The following is a 25,555-nucleotide window of genomic DNA, read 5'->3' as shown; positions in this document are numbered from 1 at the left end:
TGTTCACAATTGTTGCTGTATTTATTTTTAGCACTCGCAATAATCAGGCAAAAACTTCTGTCGAAATACGCAGCACGGCCAAATAAAACAAATGAAATGAAATGCAATTTTTTTGTTATTTTGCTGTCTAAGCCGCGTCTAGCAAAGAGTGCGAAAGAGAGCGCTGCAAGAGAGGGCCAGCTGCAGTCGGCGTCTCGGGCCTTACTTCAGTTACAATTTGTCAATAAGCCCGCGCGAAACAAAGCGCCAGAGCAAAATGTCAGTTTACATTGCTTGAAGCTGTGTGCGTGTGTGTGTGCGTATGTGTGCGTGTGTGTATAGAATAAAATGTAAACATAGCAAAAACAACAAGCGAGCAGAGCAAAGAGTAGAGAAAAAAAAAACACGCACCCAAAGCAGCGAAACGGCAAATTGACGCTAAATCTCGTTCGTTGTAGAACTGCAGCAGGGCGAGCTGTGGGGTTGCGGGGGCACAGGCAACAGGTAGAGCGTTATTAAAAATTTCGTATTTAAAAATCAGCTGCGCTTCACGCACACACACACACGCGCGCACACACAACAAGCACGTTGCGAGAGGACTTTTTTTCTCAATTTTTTCTTTTCTCTTTATTTACTTGATGCATTTGTTTGATTTTGAAACATTTTGAGCAGAAAACACTCACTTAGCCCCACACGGCACTGGAACACAGAACATGAGAAACCGAAAACGAAACGAAACGTAACGAAAAGATGTAAAATGACTTCTTTTTTTTTCTTTTTGTTTAGTGCATGTTGTTGTTGCTACTGCGACGGCGATCGACTAACTGAATTGAAAGCTGAACGGCAACGACGACGACTACGACGACGACAACGAGCAACGCGACGCGCATTACGTACAACCAACGGCGGCCGATTTCGATCTCGTACTGATCACCGTTAAACGCTGTTTCGACTGCGGTGGCTGCTGCTGCTAGTGCTGCTGCTGCTAAGCGACGCAGTCGGCGTTTGGGAGAGCGCGCGCCCGTGCATGAATGACAATTTTAACAGCACATTCTCTCTGTCTCTCCACAGACAGCGCTGCGGCGCCTTTAGTTAGCCACTGCACGTGCGTGTGGATTTTATGCTCTCTCTTTGCTGTAAGCTTACAAGCGGCTTAAGAGCAAGGCTCGTCGCTTAACCGCATACAATGTAATGTGACGTCTGTTAGGCGCGCTCTGTAATCAGTCATTGATAGTGAACCGTGGAGCTCGTAAACTCTTAACCGATAAAAGCAACAAAAGCTTTTATGAGGCTTAACGAAGAAAAATAAAAAAACAACAAAATTAACTGTCTAGCAGCTGGTACAAAAAAGTTGACTTGGTGATAGAAATTTGCTTAAGATTACACTGAGCGTCAAAATGTTGATCAAGCTACGGCGAGCGTTTGTCTATGTTAGCAGAATGTTATGTACATGGGGCTGTGGGGACAAAGCTCTTAATTTATTATTTTACTGTTTAATATTTAAATTAGTTATGTATGTATGTTTGACAGGTTTGTTGTTTGACATGTTTCAAGTTTGGTTACGTTTTGATTTTAACTATAACATTTCCGGCAGGCGCTGCCAAATTCCAGTAGTTATTAAAGAATTATAATAAAATATACGCGTATTTAACCAAATACGTTCTCCTAAAAAAAAAATGAAATAAAGACAAAACAGGCCAGAAATATTTGTGCGTGTGTTAAGCTTTGTTCGCACTGCGGCTGTTAAAGCTTATCAGTCATTAAACTTGACAATAGAGCAACAACAACAACAACAGCAGCGGCAAAGAGAGCGCAACGTATACGCAATGTGTGTGCGTGCACCGTTATACCAGGAAGAGGCATAGTCTGAAAACAACAAAATACACTAGACGCCTATAAAATGTGTCAGCTGTTTTGAAGCTTTCAGTGCGTGAAAGCCCATAAAAATAATGTAAAAAAAAAAAATGGCGAACATGCGGCCACTAGATAAAGCCAGAGGCCTATAACAGATCTGCGATAATCATGATGATTTTTAGTTTGACGATAAATTAGGCGAAAGAAGTGCGCTATTAATTTTATGGCATGTGCCATAAACATTTGCCATACGCACATATTTGTCCACCCTACTCGTTCTAATGTTGTTGTTGGTTGTTCTCTTTTATGCGTACTGTGCAAATGCGCGACGCTGCCAACAAGCTACCAATACATGCGCACACGCACTGACGCACACGCACACACACTCAGCGAAACCACACGCACTTGCTCTTAACCTTGAAATTTCAACGCACGCAGCTTTTGGCTGGGCTTGCTTGTGTGTGCGTGTGCGTGTATTTGTATTTGTCGTTCAGCTATTTTTTTTTTTTGGCTGCGCTGATAACATTTTGTTTTTGCTTTCTTTTCTTTCTTTTTTTTTTGTGCGTTCGTTGCTCTGCACACACACACACACACAAACGCACACACGCACAGCCCATTTTTGTTGTTTATTTGCGCACTTTATTGGATTTTCAATAGTTTTATTATGCGAATATCTTGCAAATTGTCTTGCTAAAAATTTGTTTTTTATGATTTCCAAAATTTCGTCCATGCTTTCCTGCTTGCTTGCGAAATGACTTTTCGTCCCATCTGCGCACTTATTTTTTTTTTTATTATTATTTCGCCGTTTAATGAACTCTTATCAGGCAGCCTGGTACGGAGAGCGCACACGTAGCAAAGCCCTGACTCAGACACGATTCTGTTATACGGAGGGGCACTTTCTTTGACCAAAGTTGCTGCCGTTAATTGACACAAAGAGTTTTGGGCAGATTGTGTGCGGGACCTTGAACTTAACCCATATTTTGGCGCGAAATTGAGGTCATGAAACTAACGCTAGAAACTGAAGTCAGAGTTCATTTTGATATAAACTAAAGATAAGCTGCGATATTTTCCGCAAATTTGTTAACATTTCTTTGCGTTTCGATTTTTAAGCACATGTCTAAATGAAATCTTTTTGGCGGCCGCCTAAAAGTATGCTGCGATTTTTTGGCGGAAACGAAAAGTTATTTTTGACGATTCAACCGGAAACCAAAACAACTTATTTTCAACTATTTGTTATTGAATTGAATAAAATATTTTTATTTTTTTTTCGCCCAGATACAATAAGAATATGTAAACAAGATTGGGAGAAAAACGGGAACATACGAAAAAATTTTAAAAATTTGTTGTTTCTACAAAATGTGAAGGTAAATTTTAAATTATTAAACAATAAAATATATATAAATTTGCCAAAAAAAGAAAAAAAAAATTATAACAAAATAAATGTAAATATGATCAAAAATATGAATTTGAAAATATAAGTCTAGGTTAAAAAGCCAGGAACTATATACAACATATTGTAGACTTATTGTAAGATATAGATAATATTTAATAGATCATAAATAATTTATTTTATATACTATATTGTGTAAATAAAACTAATAGTGTATAGATCATATATAATGAACATTTTCTAATCTTTGCCATCTTTTAAAACTGATTTCATGGTTACACTTTATACCTTTGCTTTTGTTGCTAGTTTGGCTTTTGTCGGAGCTTTGCGAGAGGCAGCACAACACATTCACTTGACTCTCATTTCATACAAACAGCAAACGCTTAAACTTTTTACATTATTTCCATTATTTTATTACATTTGAAAGAGAGAAACCCGACGAGAAATGGAGGAACCCGTTGTATCCATATATGACATGTTGATGAAGCGCCATCGACAGCAGCGCAAAGAAGAATGCCAACAGCAAAGGGATCTCTTGCAGAACAGGCGCCCCACTCAGGATGTGCAGACGAAGCCAAGCGTGGACAGCAGCATTGAGCCGAAGAAGCCACGAGCACGCATCAGTCGCACCAGGTTCTCGGTGGACCCCATGCAGCCCGGGGTTAAGATGCCCGCTAGTGTGGTGACCTCCACGCATTTAACCAAGAAGAAATCGAACATTCCGCCGCCGTCGCACGCCAAAAAGGAGACGCTCAATCAGCTGGTGGAGAAGATGAGCGGCTTCAGCCGGAAGCGGCTCAAGAATGCTTCAGCGGAACCGGTGCTGGAGAAGTCGGCCGCGGAGCACACCACTCGCAGTCGGGATGGTTCGGGCAAGAAGAGAACGGGCATGCGGAACAAGCCGAAGGTTAACAAGACGCCGCCTGGCAGCGAGTCGATCAATCTGCGTCCGCGATTGGCCTTGTCGCCGCGCAACACAAATCGCTTGGCCAACAAGCCGGCCGTTAAGCGCGAGAAGGCCAAAAGCAATCCCAACGAGCCGAAGGTCCAGCGTCGCGCCAAGAACTCGGAGGCTGTGCGGCCCAAGGCACGCTTGCGGATGCACATGTCCAAGCTGTCCATCAAGTCGGCCAACAAGGAGCGCAAGATCCCGCCGCCAGCTGACAATGCAGTGCATTATCGCCTCTGAAAGGCGATAGTTATATCGATTTTTATCGATTTCAGTCTACAAATTGCAAGTGTTGTGCGCAAAACCGTTTACTCAAGTTCGTTTGCCCTTTTGAAGCGCTTCCATTTGCCAATCAATAGAGTCCATTGCAGTTCCCCTCAAACTGCGGACCCTATTGGTTAACATCTGAACAAGCGTTTTGAAAAGTTTTCATTTTGGCTTAAACAACAAAGAAAAAAATGTCAGTAACCACAGATGATTATTAAATTGGAATAACAGTTGCCCGCACTATGGATTTTATTTTCATTAATTGAACGGCTTTCTTTATGTGAACACGACAGTTTGACATTAATAGGCTAGCAAAAGTTATCGATAACATACTCTCTAGCACAGTTATCGATTACAAGTTATGAATTTCGACTTTTTCTTCAGACCAAAACTAGAAAAGTTTGAAAACTCTATATTAATCAAATGAATTATCGATAACAATTGAGTATCCATTAATGTCCACTGGGATCTGTCCAATTATCATAGCAAACTTTCTAGCAGAGATATCGATAACATCGATATATATCGACTGCGAGCTATTTAGTTATCGTAGCATACTTTCTATCACAGTTATCGATAACAATTAAGAATTCGGCTGTGATCTATCTAGTTATCGTAGCATACTTTCTAGCACAGTTATCGATAACAATTGAGAAGTCGACAGTTATCCATCCAATTATCATAGCATACTTTCTAACAAAGTTATCGATAACAATTATTGAGTATCAACTAGAGAGGAATCGACTGCGATCTATCTAGTTATCTAGTACAGTTATCGATAACAATTGACTTATTGATTATTGTTTGATTGCCCCAGATTTAATTTTTCCTTTCAATCAAAACTAGTATTATTAAATAGTATTAATTATTGCACATATACCAAAAATCCAGGCTCTACTTTAAATTTAAATGAACTCTCTAAATAAATTATGCAAAATATTTTTATCTTAGATAAGTAAATCAATACTTTATAAATAATCATTGTAGTTTATTTATTTTTCATTTTATAATAAATTAAAATTTTGTTTAAGACAGCAGCTTAACATTATGTTCTCTTTTAACCAATTCGCAACGGCCTAAATTTAACGTCTAGTTTTTTTTTTTGTTTTTTTTTTTTTATTTTTGAATTGTTTATTTTATGTGTAGAGTTCGGCCAACATTTGATGTATTAGCACTTCATATTTTTCATTTCATTTCTATTAATTTTCACATTGAATTCGCACAAAATGACGGCGACAAGTTTCGACATTCAAATGCAAACTAAGAATACTTGGATCTATATGTAGTACTCATATATATAGTGTATATATAATAAGCCATTGGGTTTTCCACGATATTATCAATAATGCTTTGCATTTATTCAAGTTTTTGAAGTTTTATTTTTTAATTATTTCTGCTTCGACTGTAAAACGGGGCGCCAAAATCGAGTTAAAGAGTTCTTACAAAAGAAACAAACGGAAAAATTGCAGAAAAATTTAGAAAAAGATTTCCATAGATTGGTTTTTTTTACAAAAATATTGTACATAAATATTTTTGCATTGTTTCAAGTTTCGTTTTCTTAACGAGGTATAATTTATATCAAAATTACAAAAAATGTAGATTTATTTTTCTATTCGGGTTTCTTGCAAAATGTTTGCGCGCAAAATTTGTTGTTTCACATTGAATTGCTGTTGAAATGAATTTTCTAAAACAAAAATTCAAGGCGCTTACCCATAAATTTTTATCTTTGTTGCTGGCATGTATGTGTGTGTGAGTGTGTGTGTGTGTGTGTGTGTGTGTGTGTGTGAGTGTGAAATACTTTGAGAATTTGTTCTAAGGCTCAAAAGCCCAAAACAACACGACATTAACATAAATGCAGCTTGTAAAACAAATTTATGAATTAAGACTAAAATTAGAATATAAAATGTAAATTCATTATATATAAATACATAGATTAACTGAAAGGCGCAACTAAAAGCCTTACTACTTATAGCCAAATTGAAAAAAAAAACTTACCAATATAACACAAAGTTTTCTCGCTAGTTTTGTGACTACATTTTGAAATTCAATTTCAATTATTTGGTGGCTGTGTGTTCGGAATTAACAAAAGGAACTAACTATTGTTGTGTTTATATCTTTTGTTGTTGTTGTTGTTGTTGCTGTATTTGTTGGAGGGGGGTGCGGGGTTTTTGGCTTGTGAGTTGTGGGTTCTTGTGCTGAAAGGGCTGCCTAGGGTATCATGACTTCAGCCAAAGTCTTTTCAGTCTGAAATAAAAGCAAAACAAAATCAATTTGTTAGATAAATCATAAAGTAAATTAACAAATAATTATAGTTGGCATTTAAAGCGCAGAAAACTATTTTTTTTGCATTAAAGTAAAGCTTAAAAAGCGCAAAAATTAGCATAGAAATAAATAAAGAAATAATTAAGAAATGTGTTAATATACAAAATTTAAGCTAAATTAAATTATATGCAAGATTACTAAAAACAAATATTTGTCAAATATAATGTAAAATATTAATAATATTAAACAAATAAATTATGCTACTATAAATATTACTATATAATTCAAATAATTAACGATACGAACCAAATACGTAATAAATGAAATAATAAACATTAATAAAAATAAACCAATAATAAAAAGCTACTTATAAATATTTTACACATTTATAAATCTTTGAAAAAATAACGTAATAAATAAATCAACTTAAACGTGCTTGAGCTTTCCTGACAGTCTGTAAAAATATTTTTGACGGAATTCAAATGTACTAAAATGTTCTCTAAATATGTGTTTTACAATAGCGTTGCGAGTATTTAGTGTAAGCTTTAAATAAACATTGACTAGTCTTAATATCTTAAACTACTTAGCGGCACATGTAACTAGATAGCCGTAGGGGAGACGGGGGAGGCTTTGCTGGCTCGTACTACAATATAAAACCTAAAACTAAGGAACATGCAACAATTTCTTTGGTTTGCTTTTGTTTTTGCTAAGCTGTTTTGCTTGTTAGCCGCGAGAGATCATATAATGAATATGAATTACATTTAATTTTGCATTTTGCATTTTGCTTGGCCTGGGCCTATTTGTTGTTGTGCTGCTTAAAATTCCGTATGCATAGACTCAATGCTCTGACGCAGCTCTGCATCGTTGTAGAACTTTTCGCAAACGATGCTCACCTTTTTCAGCAGCTCAATGGCCGTTTGGAGCACCTGATGCCATTTGCGTAGCTCAGATTCGTGCGACAGCTCCTGCTGGCGCAACAATTCCAGCCAATCTTGATTCGTATTGGGTAGTTCTCTGCAAAACGAATAAATTATATACTTTTCGATTTGGTTTTATAATGCTTCGCACTCACTTGAGGGCTGCCAAACTGGGCAAGCGGGCGCGCCGGCTGAGATCGACGTCAATGTGTTCCTCCAGCTTCCAGAGCTTAAGTAATAATATCACATTTAATGCCAGCAGCAAGCACATTAACAATATAACGAACAGCGACAGGCCTCTGTGTCTGAATCTGTCCTGGCCCTGGCCCAGCTGATGGCCGCCCGCCAGCAACTGTTGCTGCTGCTGCTGCGCGGCCAGCAACAGCTGCTGCTGTCGACTGCCGGCCCCGCCGCCGCCACCAGCAGCGCCATGTGCCAGTAGGCCAGCCGCAGTGCCAGCGCCAACGCCGCCAGCGGACAACATTTTTGTCTCCCAATTGTCTAGCGATTCGGCCAGGCCACTCTGTGCGGCGCCGCCGGCTGCTTCCTCCATGGGGCGCGCTTGGGTGGAGGTACCTGCAAATCGCACCAGCCCAACAAATGGCAAAAAATGAACAATTATTAAACAACAAAAAAAAACAATTGAATAACAAAATTGGGTTATATCTGCGGCTACAGCAACAAAAACACAACATTCGAATGCAACAAATAAATTGGACACAAGTGTTAACATGCAAATGGACTAAGGATCAAAAATATAAAAATAATAATCAATGGCAGCATCTCAAGCAATACGATGCACAAAGCGATTGCCACAGCCAAGTTTTGCAAAATATTGAAAACAAATGGAACATTGGATATGCCAAGCTAAGAAGAGCTATATATATGCAACTATTTCTTTCGGCTGACGGACTTGTTTGTGAATTGAAACTCCCTTTTTGAGAAAAACAGAAGGTGTCTGCCAAGCTCAAACATTCATTAATTAAACCTCGTGCTTTACTCAATTATTAAAATAGTTCTAACTTTTATCACTTTTCACTTCTTAAGCTTTAGCTATTAATCGAAGGCTAACAAATCTCTGGCTCTTCTTGCATTGTTCACAACGTAATTAGCTGATGACAATCGCTTTTGCTTTTAGGGGTTGCTTAGCGCCATAGATACGCTATATACCTTGACATGTGTGCAATTTGGCCTTACGAGATGTTGGCAAATTTGTTGCTGCGGATGTGTTTGCAAATGTTGCTGATGCGGCGGCGGCAACTGTTGCTGTTGCTGCTGTGCCTGTTGGCGTTGATGCTGGTGATGAGGAGGATGTTGATGATGATGATGATGATGATGAAGATGATGAGGATGTGGATGTTGATGACACAAGTCGCTTGTATGCTGTCATTGTCCGTGCTGCTTGCTGTTGTCGTTGTTGTTGCTGTTGCAGCCGCAATCAATTGTCGCTTTTTGGGGCCTGTGTGTTGTTGTTGTAGCTAGTTTGCAGCTTGGCATGAGAATTGTTCTAGTTGCTGTTGTTCTTGTTGTTTGTGCGTGCATTTTGTGTGGTTAGAAGAAGCAATTGCAATTGCATTTTGGCATTGCAAGTGTATTTGTATTCGTATTAAATAGCATTTGTTTATCATGTACATTATTGCATTGCTGTTTGTTGTTGCTATTGTTGTTGTTGCTGTTGCTAAAGCTAATGGCTAAATGCTTACCACGTCTGGGACGCCTGCCCTTGCCCTTGGCCGGCGGTATGCAGGTCTCGCTCTGCAGCGCATGCAGCTGTGCACCAAAGAAATCCTCCAGGCCCGCCCACGTATTCTTCTCAATGAAGCCCTTGACAACGCCCCAAATGGACTTTTTATATTTGATTTGCGCATGCACCGACAACATCGTATGATCATCCACAGTGCTAACAATATATAAAGAGTACATAACTTTCGATATGTTTAAGCAATTGAAATACCCTTTTGCCACTTACCGCGCCAAACAGAAGTGTATGAGCACACTGAAACTGTCCGCATAGGGTATGCCCGCGTTGACGCTGTTCACGTCTATCGAATAGAGTTCACCCGGCTTGCTGCACTCGCGCATCGTTTGATATTCGGTGACCTGCACGAAACAGTAATTAATATAAAATAATACATTTTGAACTTCTGTTCGCCTACCTTTGAGGTTTTTGGGCCCACCGAGGCGGCCAGTTGCACGGTCACGTTTACCAGCCGCACATTCTGGCCCTCATCATTTTTATGCCACTCGCCCATGGACAGATCGGTCGATTTGCGCAGCTCGTGGAAGTCCGTTAGGAATTTCGACTTTGAGAACAGAAAATTGAACAGAGTATCCACGCGTATGGGCAGAATTGTGTGCACTATTTGGCGACCCTCGTGCGTCGATGTGCACTCCGTACTAGGCACAAAGCTGCAACAAAGCAAATGCATTTAATTAGTTTCAGTTACTGAAGAGGGTTTAAAATCGTAATTTAGGTTTAAAATCCCATTTCACACTTACGGCACATTGTTCTCCTCGGAATCGGAAGAGTCCGAGACATCTGTGGGCCCAGCCTCGGCATTTTTGGCCGCCAAATCATCGCGTTGTCGCTGATTTTTGCCCACTTTGCGCTTGACATCGGAGCCATGACTCTGGGGTTCGGCTGCAGTTGCGGTTGCCGCATTGCTGCTGATCTTTTCGGCTCTTCTGTCGCCGCCAGCACCACCGACAATCCCACCACTGGCTATGGTGGTTGTTGCCGTTGTGGTGGCCATCGCTGAGCTGCTGTTGCCGCTGCTGTTGTTGTTGCTGCTGCTGCTGGTGGTGGCGGTGGCTGTGGTGCTGCTGCTGGTGGTGTTGGTATTGGTGGTGTTGGTGTTGGTGTTGGTGGTGGGGCCGCTGTTGGTGCTGGGCACGCTGAGTGTGACGGCCACCGATTGCTCCGTTGCCTTGACGGAGCTGAGTGTCAGCTCTTTGGCATTGGCCTTCATTTTCTTATTTGACTTACGCGTATTGTCGCTAGCTTTATTATCCGAGCCACTGGCCGATGCGTTGGCCGATGAGTTTAAATTTGACGATTTGCTTGAGTTGAAGAAATATTTCGTCTTCGATTTGCGTACTGCTGCTGCGCTGCCGCCGCCGCTGCTGGCGCTGCTGTTGCCGCTCTGTTGCTGCGGCTGCTGCTGCTGGCCCGAATTGTTGGTGCACTGACTGGAATTGCTCTGATCGCCACCGAGATCGTCAAGGGCCGTTTGAAAGTCACCATCGGTTTCTGTATCGGCCGCGTCCAGCGTGGGATCTATATAATCCTCATCGTCTGTGGTCAGGCCCAATTCATCGCCGTAGCAATTGTGCACGTAACGCCAGATCTCCTGCTGTGAGAACTGTTTGTTCAACAATGTGTTCTGCCAGACACGAAAGAGCATCAAATACGACTTGTCACGCGACGCGAATGTCGCAAAAAAGTACTTCTCCCTGGCGGTGGATATTGTTATTGCATTCGGTATCACGAGCGCAGTTTTCTCCTTCGTAATTGCTGTCACATCCTTCCATTTGATGCTCACATACGTTTCCCAGCTAAATATGTTCGCATGGAAACACACGTAGTTCTGTGACACGTACAAACGACCCTGCACCAATATATCCCGTTGCAGCGCGCACGAGTAGTCTGCAAGCAAAAAACAAGTTGTGAATTATAACGTGCATAAGTAACTATATTATAGCCGAAACTTTACATTTTACATTTGTTTTGCCAATTTCTAACTTGAAAGCCCTTGACAACGCCCTTTTTGAGGACATGGCTGTCTAGTTAAAGGGAACTTCCAATTTGTTAACATAAGTAATCTTTAAACCACACTAAACTTAATTTATTTGAAAAAGGAGTTCATTATATATGCCTGAATAGAAATAGTCATCTTTTATGTCATTGCAATCAGTACGACACTTGTGTCGTACATGAATTCAAGAATCAAAATATTCCTCCAAATAGCCGCGTAAAAGAAGTGTAAACACTTGACATTTATATTGTTTGATAATATTTCCGTACACATCTCTTATCTTGCCCTAAGCTAGCTACAATATAGAGCAGGTCTTTAAAGAACTTTCAGAAACTATTCTAAATGCTAAAGACAAACCCACTTTAAAATATCAGATTTGCTGAATATTTCAGAGTATGTTTAGACTTAAACTTAGTTTAAATTGTTAAATTTACATAAGATTTTAAAAAGAATTATATACAAGACTAGCGGATATACCTTGCCCGTGGTACATATAAAATTCATTCTCTGAAAGATCTTTGAAAATTAGTTTGAAACCGATCGGACGGTATGCCAAATGACCACTGTTGCGGGCGAAATTTCGCTGAAAGAAGCATTCATTAAGTTCTTATGTAGAGCGGACAATAACTAAATAAAAGAAAAATGTTGCCAGAATTAGATGCCAAATTGATCTAGGCCAAACCTCGTGAAAATTGGATGAGATTTGGCCGAGTTATGAGACTGGATAATTTTGAACTATGTCTATACAGGAGATTTAAGGGTAGACGAATTTTGACCAATTATAAAGTTTAGATGCCAAATTGATCTAGAGACCAAACAATGAACAACAAACCAAACCTCGTAAAAATCGAATGAGATTTGACTGAATTATACATCATTTATCATCCATTATACATCATATATCACACATGATACCTTATACATGATACATTATACGCCATACATCATACAACATACATCATACACCATATTTCGTACATCATTATCATATATCATACATCATACATCCTACTTCATACATCATATATCATACAACATACAACATACACCATACATCGTACATCATACATTATACTTCACACATCTTACATCATACATCATACATCATATCTCACACTCAAATACATATACACTCACCCACAATTAGACGCTCATCGTTGGGCACATCTTTAAACAGTTTCTTGAAGTCCTCGGCGCGTGATTTATAATTCGGATAGATGACGTTGTACCAGGACTTCTTCTTGGCGCGCTCGGAGAGTCGGGAAGTGCCCTTGCTGGGCTTCTCATTAGATGTGGTGCTGTTGGTATCTCCGCGTAATAGAACGCTGTCGGTGCTCGCGGATTCGCTTAGTTTGCCCTGTGCATCCTGTAAGTAATTGTTTGAGTGGCATTAGTCATGGATATGTGTGTGCGTGGTGTGCGTGAGGGCTGAATCATACTGTGTGTTCGGGGCCAGTTGGGCAGGTGTTGCGTTTTCGCTTATCGGAGCACAGAAAGGGTACACCAAGCTTTACGCTGGTTTCTCATTAATAATATTTAGTTATTTGGTAAGAACCGAACGTTGTATAATCTAACGCGATCGATCCGCACAATATTCGAGCGCTGTGTCGTCGTCGTCTCGCGCAGCACATTGAATTCTAATTTGCAGAGAACCCAAACGCTACACAGTCACAATATCAGCCTTATCAATGTGGTAAAGCTTCGACCAATCAATTTTTAGGGTGCCATGAGCTTTTTTGTTATATTTTGTTCTTTATTGTTGTATACCCTGTAAAACTTGTAAGGGCGGCAACCACGACGCGATCAACTAAAGCAATAGCTATCCTACTTGATCGAGACTACTTTGGCATTCAAGTGCGAAAATAAATTATAAATTATAAATACTTAGAAAATAAAATAAATAATAAAATCAATAAAAAAAACCAATATTACAAAATTTTAATAAACAATAAATAAAAGTAAAATGTAAAAAAATCAAATAATAAATAAATAAAAAAATTAATTTATTACAAAAAAAATAAGAAATAAAATCAAGAATAAATAAAATTAAATAAGCATAAATAAAATAAAAATAATAATAAATGTAAATAAAAAAAATAATAAATAAAAACAGAATGAATAATAAAAAATAAATTATTAATAAATAAATGCTTCCATTTGCCTCTTTCCTTCCTTTACCATAATCAAAATACCCTATATTTTGCCTTAACTATTTCATTTTATAGCCCGAAAAATTGCTTCCATCTGACTGTTGCCAAGTCAAATAGACCAAATCAATATACCCAATTCTTTTTACACACAAAAAATAGTTTTTATTTGTAATTCGGGTTTTGTAGCCCCTAAAATATGTTCATAAACATAATTTACAGGGTATCAGCTAGCTAAGCACTCCCGTCAAGCTCATGCTTGTGCTTATTTTAAAGGGTATTTCTAATCAGCGAGCAGTCACACAGTGTTTCTCCAGCCCGGGGAATTGAACTAGTTGAAAAGTGGAGCATTTACTGCACACACGCATAAATCGATAAGGCTAATAACCCAACGGGTTTTGAAATAATCCATTTGATATCTGGCGTCCGAGTTCATTATCTAGCGCTCAGTACCATTATCGGCACTTGCCTAGCATCTGTTTTGATATTCAGTTCTACTGTATTTGTATTTTGGGTTTCTGCGAATTGTGACGTGCTAATGAGTAGAACTCATTAATAATGAAAGCTCACGAGCTTTCTCGTAAAGACAGTGAGAACCGAAAAAAAAACTATCAAAATTTTAGAGAGCGAGCAATTGAAAGAGAGCGCAGCGAGATTTAAGAGCGTTTTTGAAGGCAACACACGTAAATAAAAACAAATTTCGGTGCTTGACAATAATTAATAGAGAAACCAATAAAAAAATGTATATGGAATCAAGATCCAGCTTTAAAGTTTACGAAAGTATGACGACATTTAGGGCTAAAAGTTGGTCACAGAGCGCTTGAAAGAGCACAGCTGAGCTTTGGAAAACAAACTAATTCACAGCTTAAAAATATATGAAGAACTGACGTTAATAAAATTGGGAAGCTGAGCTGAAAACTAAAGCATGGGAATATTAAAAGCATAAATGCCAAAAGAACCAGTTCTTAACTATCAAAAGCTTGAGTTAGGAACTGTCTAAATTGGGAACAACAATTAAGAAGCTCTAGTTTAGAAGCCACGAAATGAACCAGCACTAGTTCTAAAGGCATAATAAATATTTGTTCATCTAATGTGTTTGAGCAATGTATACAGTTGACTTAATAAGGAAGAGAAAGAATAAAGTAGTTTAATGAACTGGTTCAAATGGTTACTCGAAAAATATTTAAAGCACAAAAAGATTAAATTAGTTCGATAGACTGATGCAGGAAAAGAGTGAATAAAGTAGTTCAATGAACTGGTTCGAAAGGTCAATCGAAATATATTTGATGCGGGAAAAGAATAAAGCTCAACGAATTGGTTCGAAGAGCTCTAAAGAGTGTAAACTAGCTTAACAAAGCGGTTCAAAGGTTAATTAAAACTATTTGATGCAATTACTTTGCGCAATTAATAGAAACAACGCATAAACTAACTGAACGAACTGGTTCAAAAGGCCAGTTAAAAAATGCATAGAAATTAATTGATTTAAAACGGAAATAGCTACGTTTTGTATGCGAAAAATATGCGTTCAGACCCTATAGAAAACCTACATTAATATGCTAATTTATAGACTTTTTATAAGCGGGCGCAGCGAGCTGGTTCAAAAGGCCAATTAGAAATTCATCAAAAAAGGTTTGACCCAATGGGAAACTGAATACACTTTGTAAGAAAACAAATACGTTAAGAGAACTTTATAAAATTTTAGTTTTAAACATTTAACAAATCTTATTTATTGAAAGATATTGGATTTGATTCCAAAATGGAACTAGTTCCAGTAATGAAACATATTAGAATGACACGAAGTGAACTAGTTGAACAACTTAGAAGTTTCAATTTTGAACATTTAAGTGATCTCTTTTAACGAACTTTTTGTATTTATCAACAAATACAGTTTTTATTTGATTTAAAAATTGAACTAGTTTAACTAATGAGTCATATAAAAAAGCCAAGAAAAGAACTAGTTGAATAACAAAATGCCACAACTTTAAAAATTTTGTTTTGTATATTTAATTAAACTCATTTAATGAACTTGTTGTAAATCTTTTTGTAAAAATAGAACTAGTTCAACTAATGAAACGTATTAGAATGGCAAGAAAGGAACTAGTTGAATAAAAATAAATGCCACAACTTAAAAAGTTTTAGTTTTGAACATTTAATTACACTCTTAACGAACTATTTGTAACCCATATAGATTTGAAAAATATAGTTTAATAACTGAAAGAAATTGCATTTGATTTAAAAATTGAACTAGTTCAACTTAAAAGTAAAGACAATATAAACAAAATGTAAACATTTTATATTATCTTTGCTATAACCCTATGTTGTGCCACATTTAAATTAATTCTTGAGCACTTTTTGGCCTTAAAGCTGTTGCAAGGAGACTCACCTCATCGCGTCCACTGCTCGATGTGGATAACTTGGCTGGCTTGCCCTTGGAGCTAGTTGAGCTCTTGCGACTGCTGGGACTGTCCGTGCAGGAGCCGCTCGGCTGACCATTCGAATCAACGCTATGCGACTGCGTCGGCTGCGACTGCGACTGTTGCTGCTCCTTGGACTCGGCTGGGGCGATGCTAATGCTGGGCGTGTTGGCCTGTGGGCTGCTGTGTATGCTGCTGCCGGGCGCTACGTTGTGATGGCTGCCGCTGTTGCTGCTGCTGCTGCTGCCGATGCTGGCGCCGCCGCCGCCGACGCTGCTGAGCGCCTCATGACAGATGACGGATGCTGCGCAAACGGAAACGGAAGTTGTCTGTGCCGTAGTCAGGGTTGTGGCTAGCGAAATGCTGCTGCGCTCGATGGTGCCGGCGGCCTCCTGTATGGTCAATAGCTTGCTGTTTAACGCGCTGCTGTTGATTGTGATGTCATCGCTGATCGAATCGCGCCTAAAACAAGAGAGAAAACTGTGAATAGCTTGTTCAAAAGTGCAGCAATATCTATAAAGTGTACATATATATATAGATTATATGGTATGCATTCAAATTTAAAGTGCTTGCGCTAAAGACATGCAAATTTTGTACATTAGCCAAATAAATGCGGGTTATACTTAACGCTCTCTTTTCTCTCTCTCTCTTATTTTTTTTTTGATTTTTGTTTTAGACCAGGCCAGAGTTGTGCTTTTCGACCTACCTGTCGCCATTATTGATACTTTGTGTACATTTATCATCCTGCTCAGCTTCCAGCTGCTGCTGCTGCTGCTGTTCCAGTGATTGCTGCTGCTGCAGTTCAGGTTGCTGCTGTTGCTGCTGCAGTTGTTGTTGTTGTTGTTGTTGTTGCTGTTGCTGTTCTTCTTTTGCATCACAAATCATGTTTGTGGCATGGGTAGGCTCAATGCTGCTCGCAGCAGTAGCAATTGCTTCTACTGCTGCAGCAGCTGCAGCTGTTGTTGTTGTTGCTGTTGTTGCTGCTGCTGTTGTGTTTATTTCAATATCTTTAATCCTACAATAAAATTGCATATGGAAATAAAAACAAAGGAATAGCAAAGAGGAAAAACCAATACAAAAATAAAAATAAAAACATGCGCTCTTTGTTCACACTCTACCCCTCTCTCTCTCGCTCTCTCTCTCTCTCTTCTCTCTCTTGCTATACATTTTAAGAAACCAATCGATCACCTACTCTTTTTATAGAAAATCTAACACTGAAAATATGCAAAACAATTCCAAGGAACAACTCATACAAACTGGACTAAATTAATATACGTTAACTTGCAGCAGTCAAGAGCATGCTCAACGTCTTTATACCCTTGCAGAGGATATTATGAATTTGTCATATATATGGAACGCATCGAGAGATATCTCCGTCCCCATAAAGTATATATATTCTATGTATAACCATGTCCGTCTGTCCATCTGCGAACTAGTCTCTCAGTTTTCGCCTTGAAACTTTGCTTAGCTCAGTCTTTCTGTTGCAGCGAATACATATGTCGGATCTGGGCGGATCGGATCACTATATCAAACATCTGTCATCTGTCGAAAGTAGGTTCTTGCCCTACATAAATGCAAAATCTTTTCAACTTCGGACTACCATATCATATAGCTGTCATAGGAACGATCTTTCGAGAAGTAGTTTCTTCTAGGTAAAAGTCTTTTTTCCAAGATATTTACAAACTTCACTATTCTCACATAGCGAATTCTCACGCAAAAGCGAATGTCCAACAAGGGTATTAAATCTTCGACGTGCCAAAGATTTTCTTAGTTTCACTTGTTTTCTTTTTAACTTTTTGTCAAAAACTTTTTTTTGTCAAATATTCCTGTTCCTTCATAATTTGTATACAAAGAATTTAACATAGTTTTTTATTTCAAAAAGTTGTATTTGTTTATTCGAGGGAATCGCACATTTATGCGCCTTTTCATTATTTTGTTCGACATTCAGTTTAAGTGAACATTTCTATTAAGCATTTTATTAGAGAGCTTATTTGTTATTATTATTATTTCATATAGCCCTTACCAAACAACATAGGGCTCTGATATTTTCCCCATCTAAACTGTCTAATCCAACTGTTAACGGCTTGAAATGTGAACTGGGAATGAAGTCTTAATAATAATTGCCAATCGATAACATTGTTGATAATCAATTAACAATATATGCATGTATATACAACAATACGCGCCCACACACAGTTTTATGATAGTATATTTTAGCTTTATTATTCGCCCAGTTACCAAAGCAACAACTAAGTAAGTAAACTCGTCTGCCAGATAAGCGCGATAAGATATCTTCCCTTTTACAGCCACACGTTTGGTTATTTTCTGTTTGGCCTTTAGTACACAAATCGACGAATCCTACTGAATACCAAATCCAAATACTTTCCAGATTTTTATGCCCTCAAAACCCATTGAAATTGGATGGAAAGGCTTATGTGGAAGTGTATGTAACAGGCGGAAGAAAGCATCTCTATGTTCTTGATCGGCATCCATAGCCGAGTCGATATATTAGAGAAATTTTGAACGTGTTTCCGATAATCGATAACTTGCGCCGTTTTCAAGCAATCGTTATCGAAATCCTGAGCCAATCTTGTAGGTTTTAATAGTTCGAGTAGCTTCTGGAACCGTATATTCAAATCAAGGCTCTTTCATTTTGAATATCTTCCACCTGCCTACCAGCACGAGCTGCATTTTGTTGTCAGTTGAAGAATGTTCAAGGTATTCCCTAGTCGGGAATTCTCGCCCTGAGCATTCATGCTTGTTGTGTATATTTTCTGGTTTTTACTCTAATGGCAGCCTCGTTGGCTGCTTACAAACCACAAAAAGCTTCAAATACTTTCCAAACAGGTGTTTTCCGAATGAGGAAACTCATGAAAATTAATTGCACTTAACTTCAACTTCAAGTCCCAAAATAGCAGAAAATATGTGGAGATGCATTACAATCGCAGTCACAAGCTTAAGCTACCCGTTAGAAGGGCATAAAGAGTACCTCATTAACTTTGCCTCAATGTAAACAGGCATAAAATGTTTGGCTAAATTTAACTTTAAGCAACTGACGGACTCAGTAGCATATCAGCTAAAACTGTTTGGGAATTTTAAGAGAAGAACATATTGTGCAAATGGTTGAACGAGTACAAATTGTTTTTAATTAAACAATTGTGTTAACTAATGTGCGCCATTAAATGAAACTCATTGTTTTATCTTCAGCCAGAAGCGACTTCGGGCAAATAAAATGTATTTGTCGCACAATATCGGGGCATAGAACAGCTGTGTCAACTCAACAGAAATAATAATAATCATAAAACAGCAAACGGAATTTCTGTTTTGCCAATTTGTTTAATAAAATTTGTCGCTAACGACTATCCATTAAAATTACACATTATGGAAGATTGACTAAATTTCTATTAGCAAATAATTTAAATGATTTTTATTGTTTTTTTTTTGTTTTTTTTCACAATTGTACGAGCTACTCTACAATATGCTTTGATTTCTCTTATGCTTGCTGGGCTTAAATGAAAACCAATTTCCAGTAGTTTTCCCCCGCCTTTTCGCTTATTGTTTTTTGTCTTCTTAATTGACTTTGTTACATGGGGTTGGGGTTGGGGGCATTCAATTAAGATGCCAGCTGGCATTATTTGATGATAGCTGCACAAATGCTTGAGTGCAAATTCATTTGATGACAACTCAACCGAGTCAGATGATGAGTAAAAACAAAACGAGAAACTGCCGAAGTCTTAATAGCCTTATAGACATTTTGGCCATGTGCTCGGCTCTTGATACTGATAGAGAATAGAAATACTCTACGCGCTTAAAGATCTCTACTTCTATGCGTTACAAATTTCATGAAAGAATCATAATACCCTCGGCAAATGCATAAAAAGTACACGAGCCTGACGAATTTCCTCTCTCACTCTCTATTGCTAGCTGAGACTTCGAGTAGAGGGTCGACAGCTGCTGAAATTATAAACAAACTTTTCAAAAGAATAAAAAAAAATTTCTTATCAGCTGCAAACATTGCGTTCACAAGCTATTTAGATAATTTGTTGCGGTAAAATTTTAGCACGGCAAGTCGAAGATTGAATACCCTTAAAGACATTCGATCTAGAGTAATTTTTGAAGTTGTAATGAAACTTACAGCTCCTAAATTTAAAGGAATCCCCGCTAGTTGTAGAGGGAAAATAGCTAAATCAGCAGAAGCAACAGCATAAAAAATTATAGCTGATAATTCTAGCTATAAAGTTCATTTTATTCCAGCTTCATGTTCTACTATACTTCTGACTAATAATAAAGATAAAGCTGGCGAAGGGCCTAGCCTAGAAGCTATATAATTTAGTATCTAAAATATAATAAAATATATTTTATAAGAATATATATAAACTATATAATAAAATAGTCTAAGATGTTGATTCTATAAAAAAGCTTCCCAAATTAAAGCAAGAGTAGCTAGTCGAGAATTTCCGATTTCTTTTACGATCGAACAAAATGCATAAATATAGTTTAAAGTTTAAGAATACTCTATATAGAATAATCTATATACCTATATATACGTTATAGGTTTGCGCTACAAAAAAGAAGGGTAGCAAAACGAAGAAAAAATTCATCTACGTTAAGTAAATACCCTTACAAAACTTATGCGGTTGTATGTTATAGTACTCCGATCTTAACTACTCAACATAGATTTTGACATAACAATTAAATGTTTAAATCTGAATAATTGTGAATGGGAGATATATAAATATTGACATCGGCAATTGAAGCTGATTCAACTTCACTTTATATATGTATATATACACTATGTATATCTGATTTAATGCGTTACACTGAGAAAAATTCCACACAAAAATCAATAATTTGGCTTAAGAACAAAACACATTTAATGAAAATATTTAAGAGTTATATAAAAACACAAAGAGAACTCAAATTCTAGCTGAAACTAACAACAGGAAATGCTGCTGGAATTTATAGAAGAACAAAAAGTACGTAAACAAAATTTGATGACAAAAACAAGTTTCGGAATTTGTAAAAGTATTTTTTTTGTTTAGATAGAAATATGGAAAGGCAATCAAGAACTCACCGCCAGAACTTGTTAGAGCTCAGCTCAGATAACCTTTGTCTGGGCTCCGAGTGGGGGTAACAAGGGGCGGGGGCGGGGGCGGGAGGGGCGTATCTCAAAGGTGAGACAACATGCGCGCAACGACAACTGACAACAATTACAATTAATAAGCATACAGATTATATGGTTAGAGTTAATTGGAAATCGAGATGGAGATAAGTTGGGCTGCGAGCGGGGGGCGAGTTAATCGATTATGACACCCCGCAAGAGCGAAAAATAAAAAAAAAACAATAAATAGACTAAAACATAACGGTAATAAACAACCTGCATGAACAACAAAGAGAAACCAGTTCTAGCAAAAAAAAAAAAATGTATATATAAGAAAAAGAAAAATCGAAAATCAATAGAAATAAAACTAACCAAAAACGTTCGCAGTGCTCAAATCGAAAGAGCACGACTAGCAGATACCCTAAAGCTCGAGTTTGAGAAGAATAAAAAACTCTTTGTTTTCTTCTTCTTCAGCCCCACCCTTTGGCAAATACGATATATATATATATATATATATATATATAAATTATAAAGATTTAACAAATACGATTGATATCGATATTATATAGTCAGACGAGATATATTTGACAGATAAATTTCCAGACTCTAGTTATGCTTCAAATAATTTTTAGTGATATGAAAACATTTCAAATATCACAGATATCGATAATTTTTTCTCAAAATCCAAATTATAATCGCACGAGAGATCGAAAAAATAAAGAAATAGATATCGATATTATATCGAATATAAAATATCGAAAAATTTATAGTCACATTTTTCTTAAAATTGGTTTAATCGATAGATTTAAGTAATCAAGAAATCGTTAAAGGCACATTTCAAATCTCTAGTTTCTCTTAAAATCGATTTTTATCGATATTATGAAGATGCAACGAGCTAATAAAGAAAAGTTCAAGCCGAATTCGAAGTCTCTATTAATAGTGCTTCGCTCGGACGGGCAGACGGATATATCCAGATGGACTCTGCTGTCGCTGTTCAGATCTGTATATATATATATATACTCTAAGTCGTCGCAGATGCTTTCGTTTGCCTGTTACATTCCTTTGCACATAAACAAAATACCCTTTCTAGCCGTTTTCAAGGGGTAACAGAGTGTAGAAAAACGAAACTAAAACTTACATTTTTTTTTTGTCTGTTTTCCCTTTTGTGTCGCGCTGTTTGTTTAGTTGATTCAGAAGCAATTGTTGTTGCCAATATTATTGTATTTATTGTGGGTCATGCACGACGGGTCACTCAAAGTATGTCATCATTGGAAAAACGATGACGAAACACAGCACAAGCACTAGAGTGAAAGGGTGCGGGACGGGATGGGACGGAAGATGGCTTTTCTTTTATTTTTAGCACATTTAGCATTTGGCAAATAGGCGCCATTAATATATTATGTGGAGCAGTCAGGCCCTACTTTCGTTAATTATTTAATTAATTTTATTTTCCGTTTTTTTTTTTTTTGATTATTGTTGTCTGCTCACGCGATGTCGAGAGCTGGACGCGAGCGCGAACGTCATTTCAGCGCGACGTTTGAATTTGCACTCGAAAAACGCGCCGTGAATTGCCCGACTAAGACCGGCAAAATAAAATAACAACAATGACAACTATACATGTATATATATATTATATATAAATATATATCTGCGAGTGCAAGAGTCGGCTATGGAGATTGTGCTTTGTACGCTTCGCTGAACGCTTTTGGCAAAGTTTTATGCAAATTTCGCGCAACGCAACGCAACTTTTGCGCAACTCTGTATACGCTTTCGAGGGTATTACAAATAGGTCATGTTTTAGGTCTAACTTCTAGGCAACATAAAGGGTCTATATTCTAGTTGAGCCGTGTTTCTACTCAAAGTCTAATTCTAGTTTCTATTCAAGGATATCTCTCAGTTTGAGAGCCTTCTTTATGAAACTTAGCTTAGATACATCTGTGGACTTCTTTGGTTCGGATCGTTCTTTAATATATGTGTATATATATATATATATATATATTGTTATTTATCGCAAGTAAAGTTTCTGCTTGAAAAATCTGTGCTATTTTTCAAGAAAATCTTAACTGAACTTGGCATTTACGAGCTCTACCCATGTCATATGGCCATATGGAAAGAATCAGTAGGAAAATATATGTTTCTAATGTTTCTATCTCTCCAGATATCTGCCACAAATGCATTAAGTATACGCTAAACAATGCTGCGCACATATCTGCAAAGCCATAAGCCATAAACTTGGGTCTGCCTAAGATAAACGTTCGCTCTAAGTTAAGATCTGCCTTCTTTTTTGTGATAACAAATAAACTCTTCTTTTAAATACGAGCCCAACGATATCTCATAAGATAGAGAAATAGAACTACAACAATTATGCTTCAGTTTTAATAAATCTAAAGAAATTGTGTTAAATTGCGTTAAGAACTTATGTTTTTTATTATTCATTCTACTTAGCCAATCCTTTTTTTGTTTTTCTTTCGGAAGTTAGTTTCTAGTTCTGGGAACGTATTTCTTTGCAGCAAGAAAACCAGAAGGTCTGTTTTTTAAAGTAAAGCTTATCAATTCAGCGTGAAATGTGGCATAACACAGACATAAATACATGGAATAATTACTAATTGATTAACCACAAGTATAAGCATATTAAAACAATAGTGTCGGAAGTGCCCGACTAGGGTATACCCTGTGCGATGAGTTGCTCTTACAAACATTCTAGCTACCTTCTTCCTGCCCAAACTATCCGCTCCTGACTAAACTCAGGTCTTTTTAGTCAGTTCTCTGTGAAACTTTCAGGGACTGAATATAGTACACAGATGTGTGGATATACCAAAGCGCAAGTCTCTGACTTAAGAGAACTTTTATTGCTCCATATTTTGGAGGAATGAGGCAAGGTATTGCAAAAAATGAAACATTTGCCATCTGTATATACTTTAGAAGAACCAACATGCCGGCTTTTACATATCTAGCTCTTATAATCCTCGAGTTATGCTCAAATAACCATTTCTCAAAATCAATTTTTTCGATATTTAAGGAAGAGGTAGAATATATCGAGCAAAAATGATATATTTGTTCCGCATACAATCACAATTTCAGTTGAAATATTTAAAAATTGTACACAAGAAAACTTGTTTTGATAAGAGAAGACTGTGTAGGACGTAAATAAATGTATTCTAGTAAACAAACGAGTCTAAATGTTGATTTTGCGATGTTCCAGTTGGTTTCTAATTGAAAATATGATTGCAGGCTACGCGATTCCAATTGGAATCGCGCCAACGATTGGAAACTATCTCATCTAATTGGAATTGTAAATTAAATGCACCAAACGATATGTACACACTGAAAGTGGATTATCTCTGCCATTTTACTGATAACGCGACGAACAGCATTTACTATGAGCAAAAGGAATAACAACAAGAAATAAAGACATGCAAATTACGAGCGGGCAAATGTAACTGTTAAACATGCAAATCGGCAAGAAAAACCTACACCAAACGATATGTAAATATATATATATATGTATATATTAACTTTCAAGCTAAAAGTAGTTCAAGTAAAAGTAGAACAAACATGTTTTTATTTTTTTTTTCGGCAAAAGGCGCAACATTTACTGAAGACTTACATGGGCGTGGCGTGCAAATTGAGGCTAGCGGCGCGTTTATGCCTCTGTTGTTGTTGTTGTTGTTGTGAGGATTGCCTGAGCAGACTTTGCGCGGTGGCCAAGCTTTTGGGCAGAGCGCCTTGGCTGGAAGATTTGCAGAGGGACACAAAGCGTGTTGTTGTTGTTGTTGTTGCTGTTGATTTTTGCTGTGCTTGTTGTTGCTGTTGTTGTTGTTGTTGTTGCTGGCGCTGTTGTGTGACAAAATGCATGACAACGGCAAGGCGCAGCAAACAAATGAAACGCCACCTCGCTCTGCGCACAGCTACAGATTGTTGCAATGAGATTCGTTTTGCATATTGAAAAAACGCTGCTTTTAATAAATTTGATGTGGTTGCTTGTGCTGCTGCTGCTTCTGCTGGGGCGCTGCTGCTGCTGCTGCTGACGTCTGCGTAAGTTGTTTCTTTTTGTTTTTATAATTTTTCATAGTTTTTCTTTAATGTCACTGCGTACGCTTGCGACGTTGCGTGCGAATCAATTGTTTTTGTTGAAATGCGATTGTTTATTAACTAGTCTAATATGAGATTCGTTGATAAATTCTTGCTTGCGACTATTGCAAAATTCTTAGGCTGCTTTTTTTTCGCTTCTTTTTTTTTGTGCGCATGAAAAGTATACGTCGTGCACAGGGTTGTCGAGTGGCGCGACTGGCATAAGTTGCATTTAATTAAACAGCTAGTTGCGCAATAAACTAAATACAAAATATAAGAAAACTGCTTTTTATTAAATTTGCTTTGATTGTAATGTTTTGGCATGCTTTTAAGTCATAAATGTTTTAAGAAAAACGTACATAAATAAATGTGCTGTCATGGCAGCCCTACGCTACAGCTGTGAGAGCCAACAATAAAAAATACCCCAAAAAAATACTGTTTGCGCGAAA

The 25,555-nt window shown here is 37.6% G+C and overlaps 2 protein-coding genes across 2 annotated transcripts; one reads left to right on the top strand and one right to left on the bottom strand.

Annotated features, from left to right (window-relative positions):
- The first annotated feature begins 3,668 nt into the window (after positions 1-3,668).
- On the top strand, positions 3,669-4,412 carry LOC115759254. The gene has a single exon (XM_030700155.1). It carries the CDS (start codon positions 3,669-3,671, stop codon positions 4,410-4,412), a length of 744 nt encoding a protein of 247 aa, XP_030556015.1.
- A 2,191-nt stretch (positions 4,413-6,603) lies between these two features.
- Positions 6,604-25,058, bottom strand: LOC115759105 (protein Aster-A). The gene is made up of 11 exons (XM_030699944.1): positions 24,643-25,058; positions 16,641-16,949; positions 15,904-16,396; positions 12,511-12,739; positions 10,118-11,264; positions 9,775-10,027; positions 9,588-9,718; positions 9,322-9,518; positions 7,774-8,194; positions 7,461-7,715; positions 6,604-6,683 (listed from the first exon to the last, which is right to left on the bottom strand). Exons 1-10 carry the CDS (start codon positions 24,888-24,890, stop codon positions 7,517-7,519), a joined length of 3,627 nt encoding a protein of 1,208 aa, XP_030555804.1. The 5' UTR covers positions 24,891-25,058; the 3' UTR covers positions 6,604-6,683; positions 7,461-7,516.
- Positions 25,059-25,555: the final 497 nt, after the last annotated feature.

Source organism: Drosophila novamexicana, unplaced genomic scaffold (assembly GCF_003285875.2).
Source record: "Drosophila novamexicana strain 15010-1031.04,08,12 unplaced genomic scaffold, DnovRS2.1 tig00000193-arrow-pilon, whole genome shotgun sequence".
Classification (NCBI taxonomy): Eukaryota; Metazoa; Arthropoda; class Insecta; order Diptera; family Drosophilidae; genus Drosophila; species Drosophila novamexicana.
Note: the sequence above shows the minus strand (reverse complement) of the source record. Positions and strands in the feature narration are given on the sequence as shown.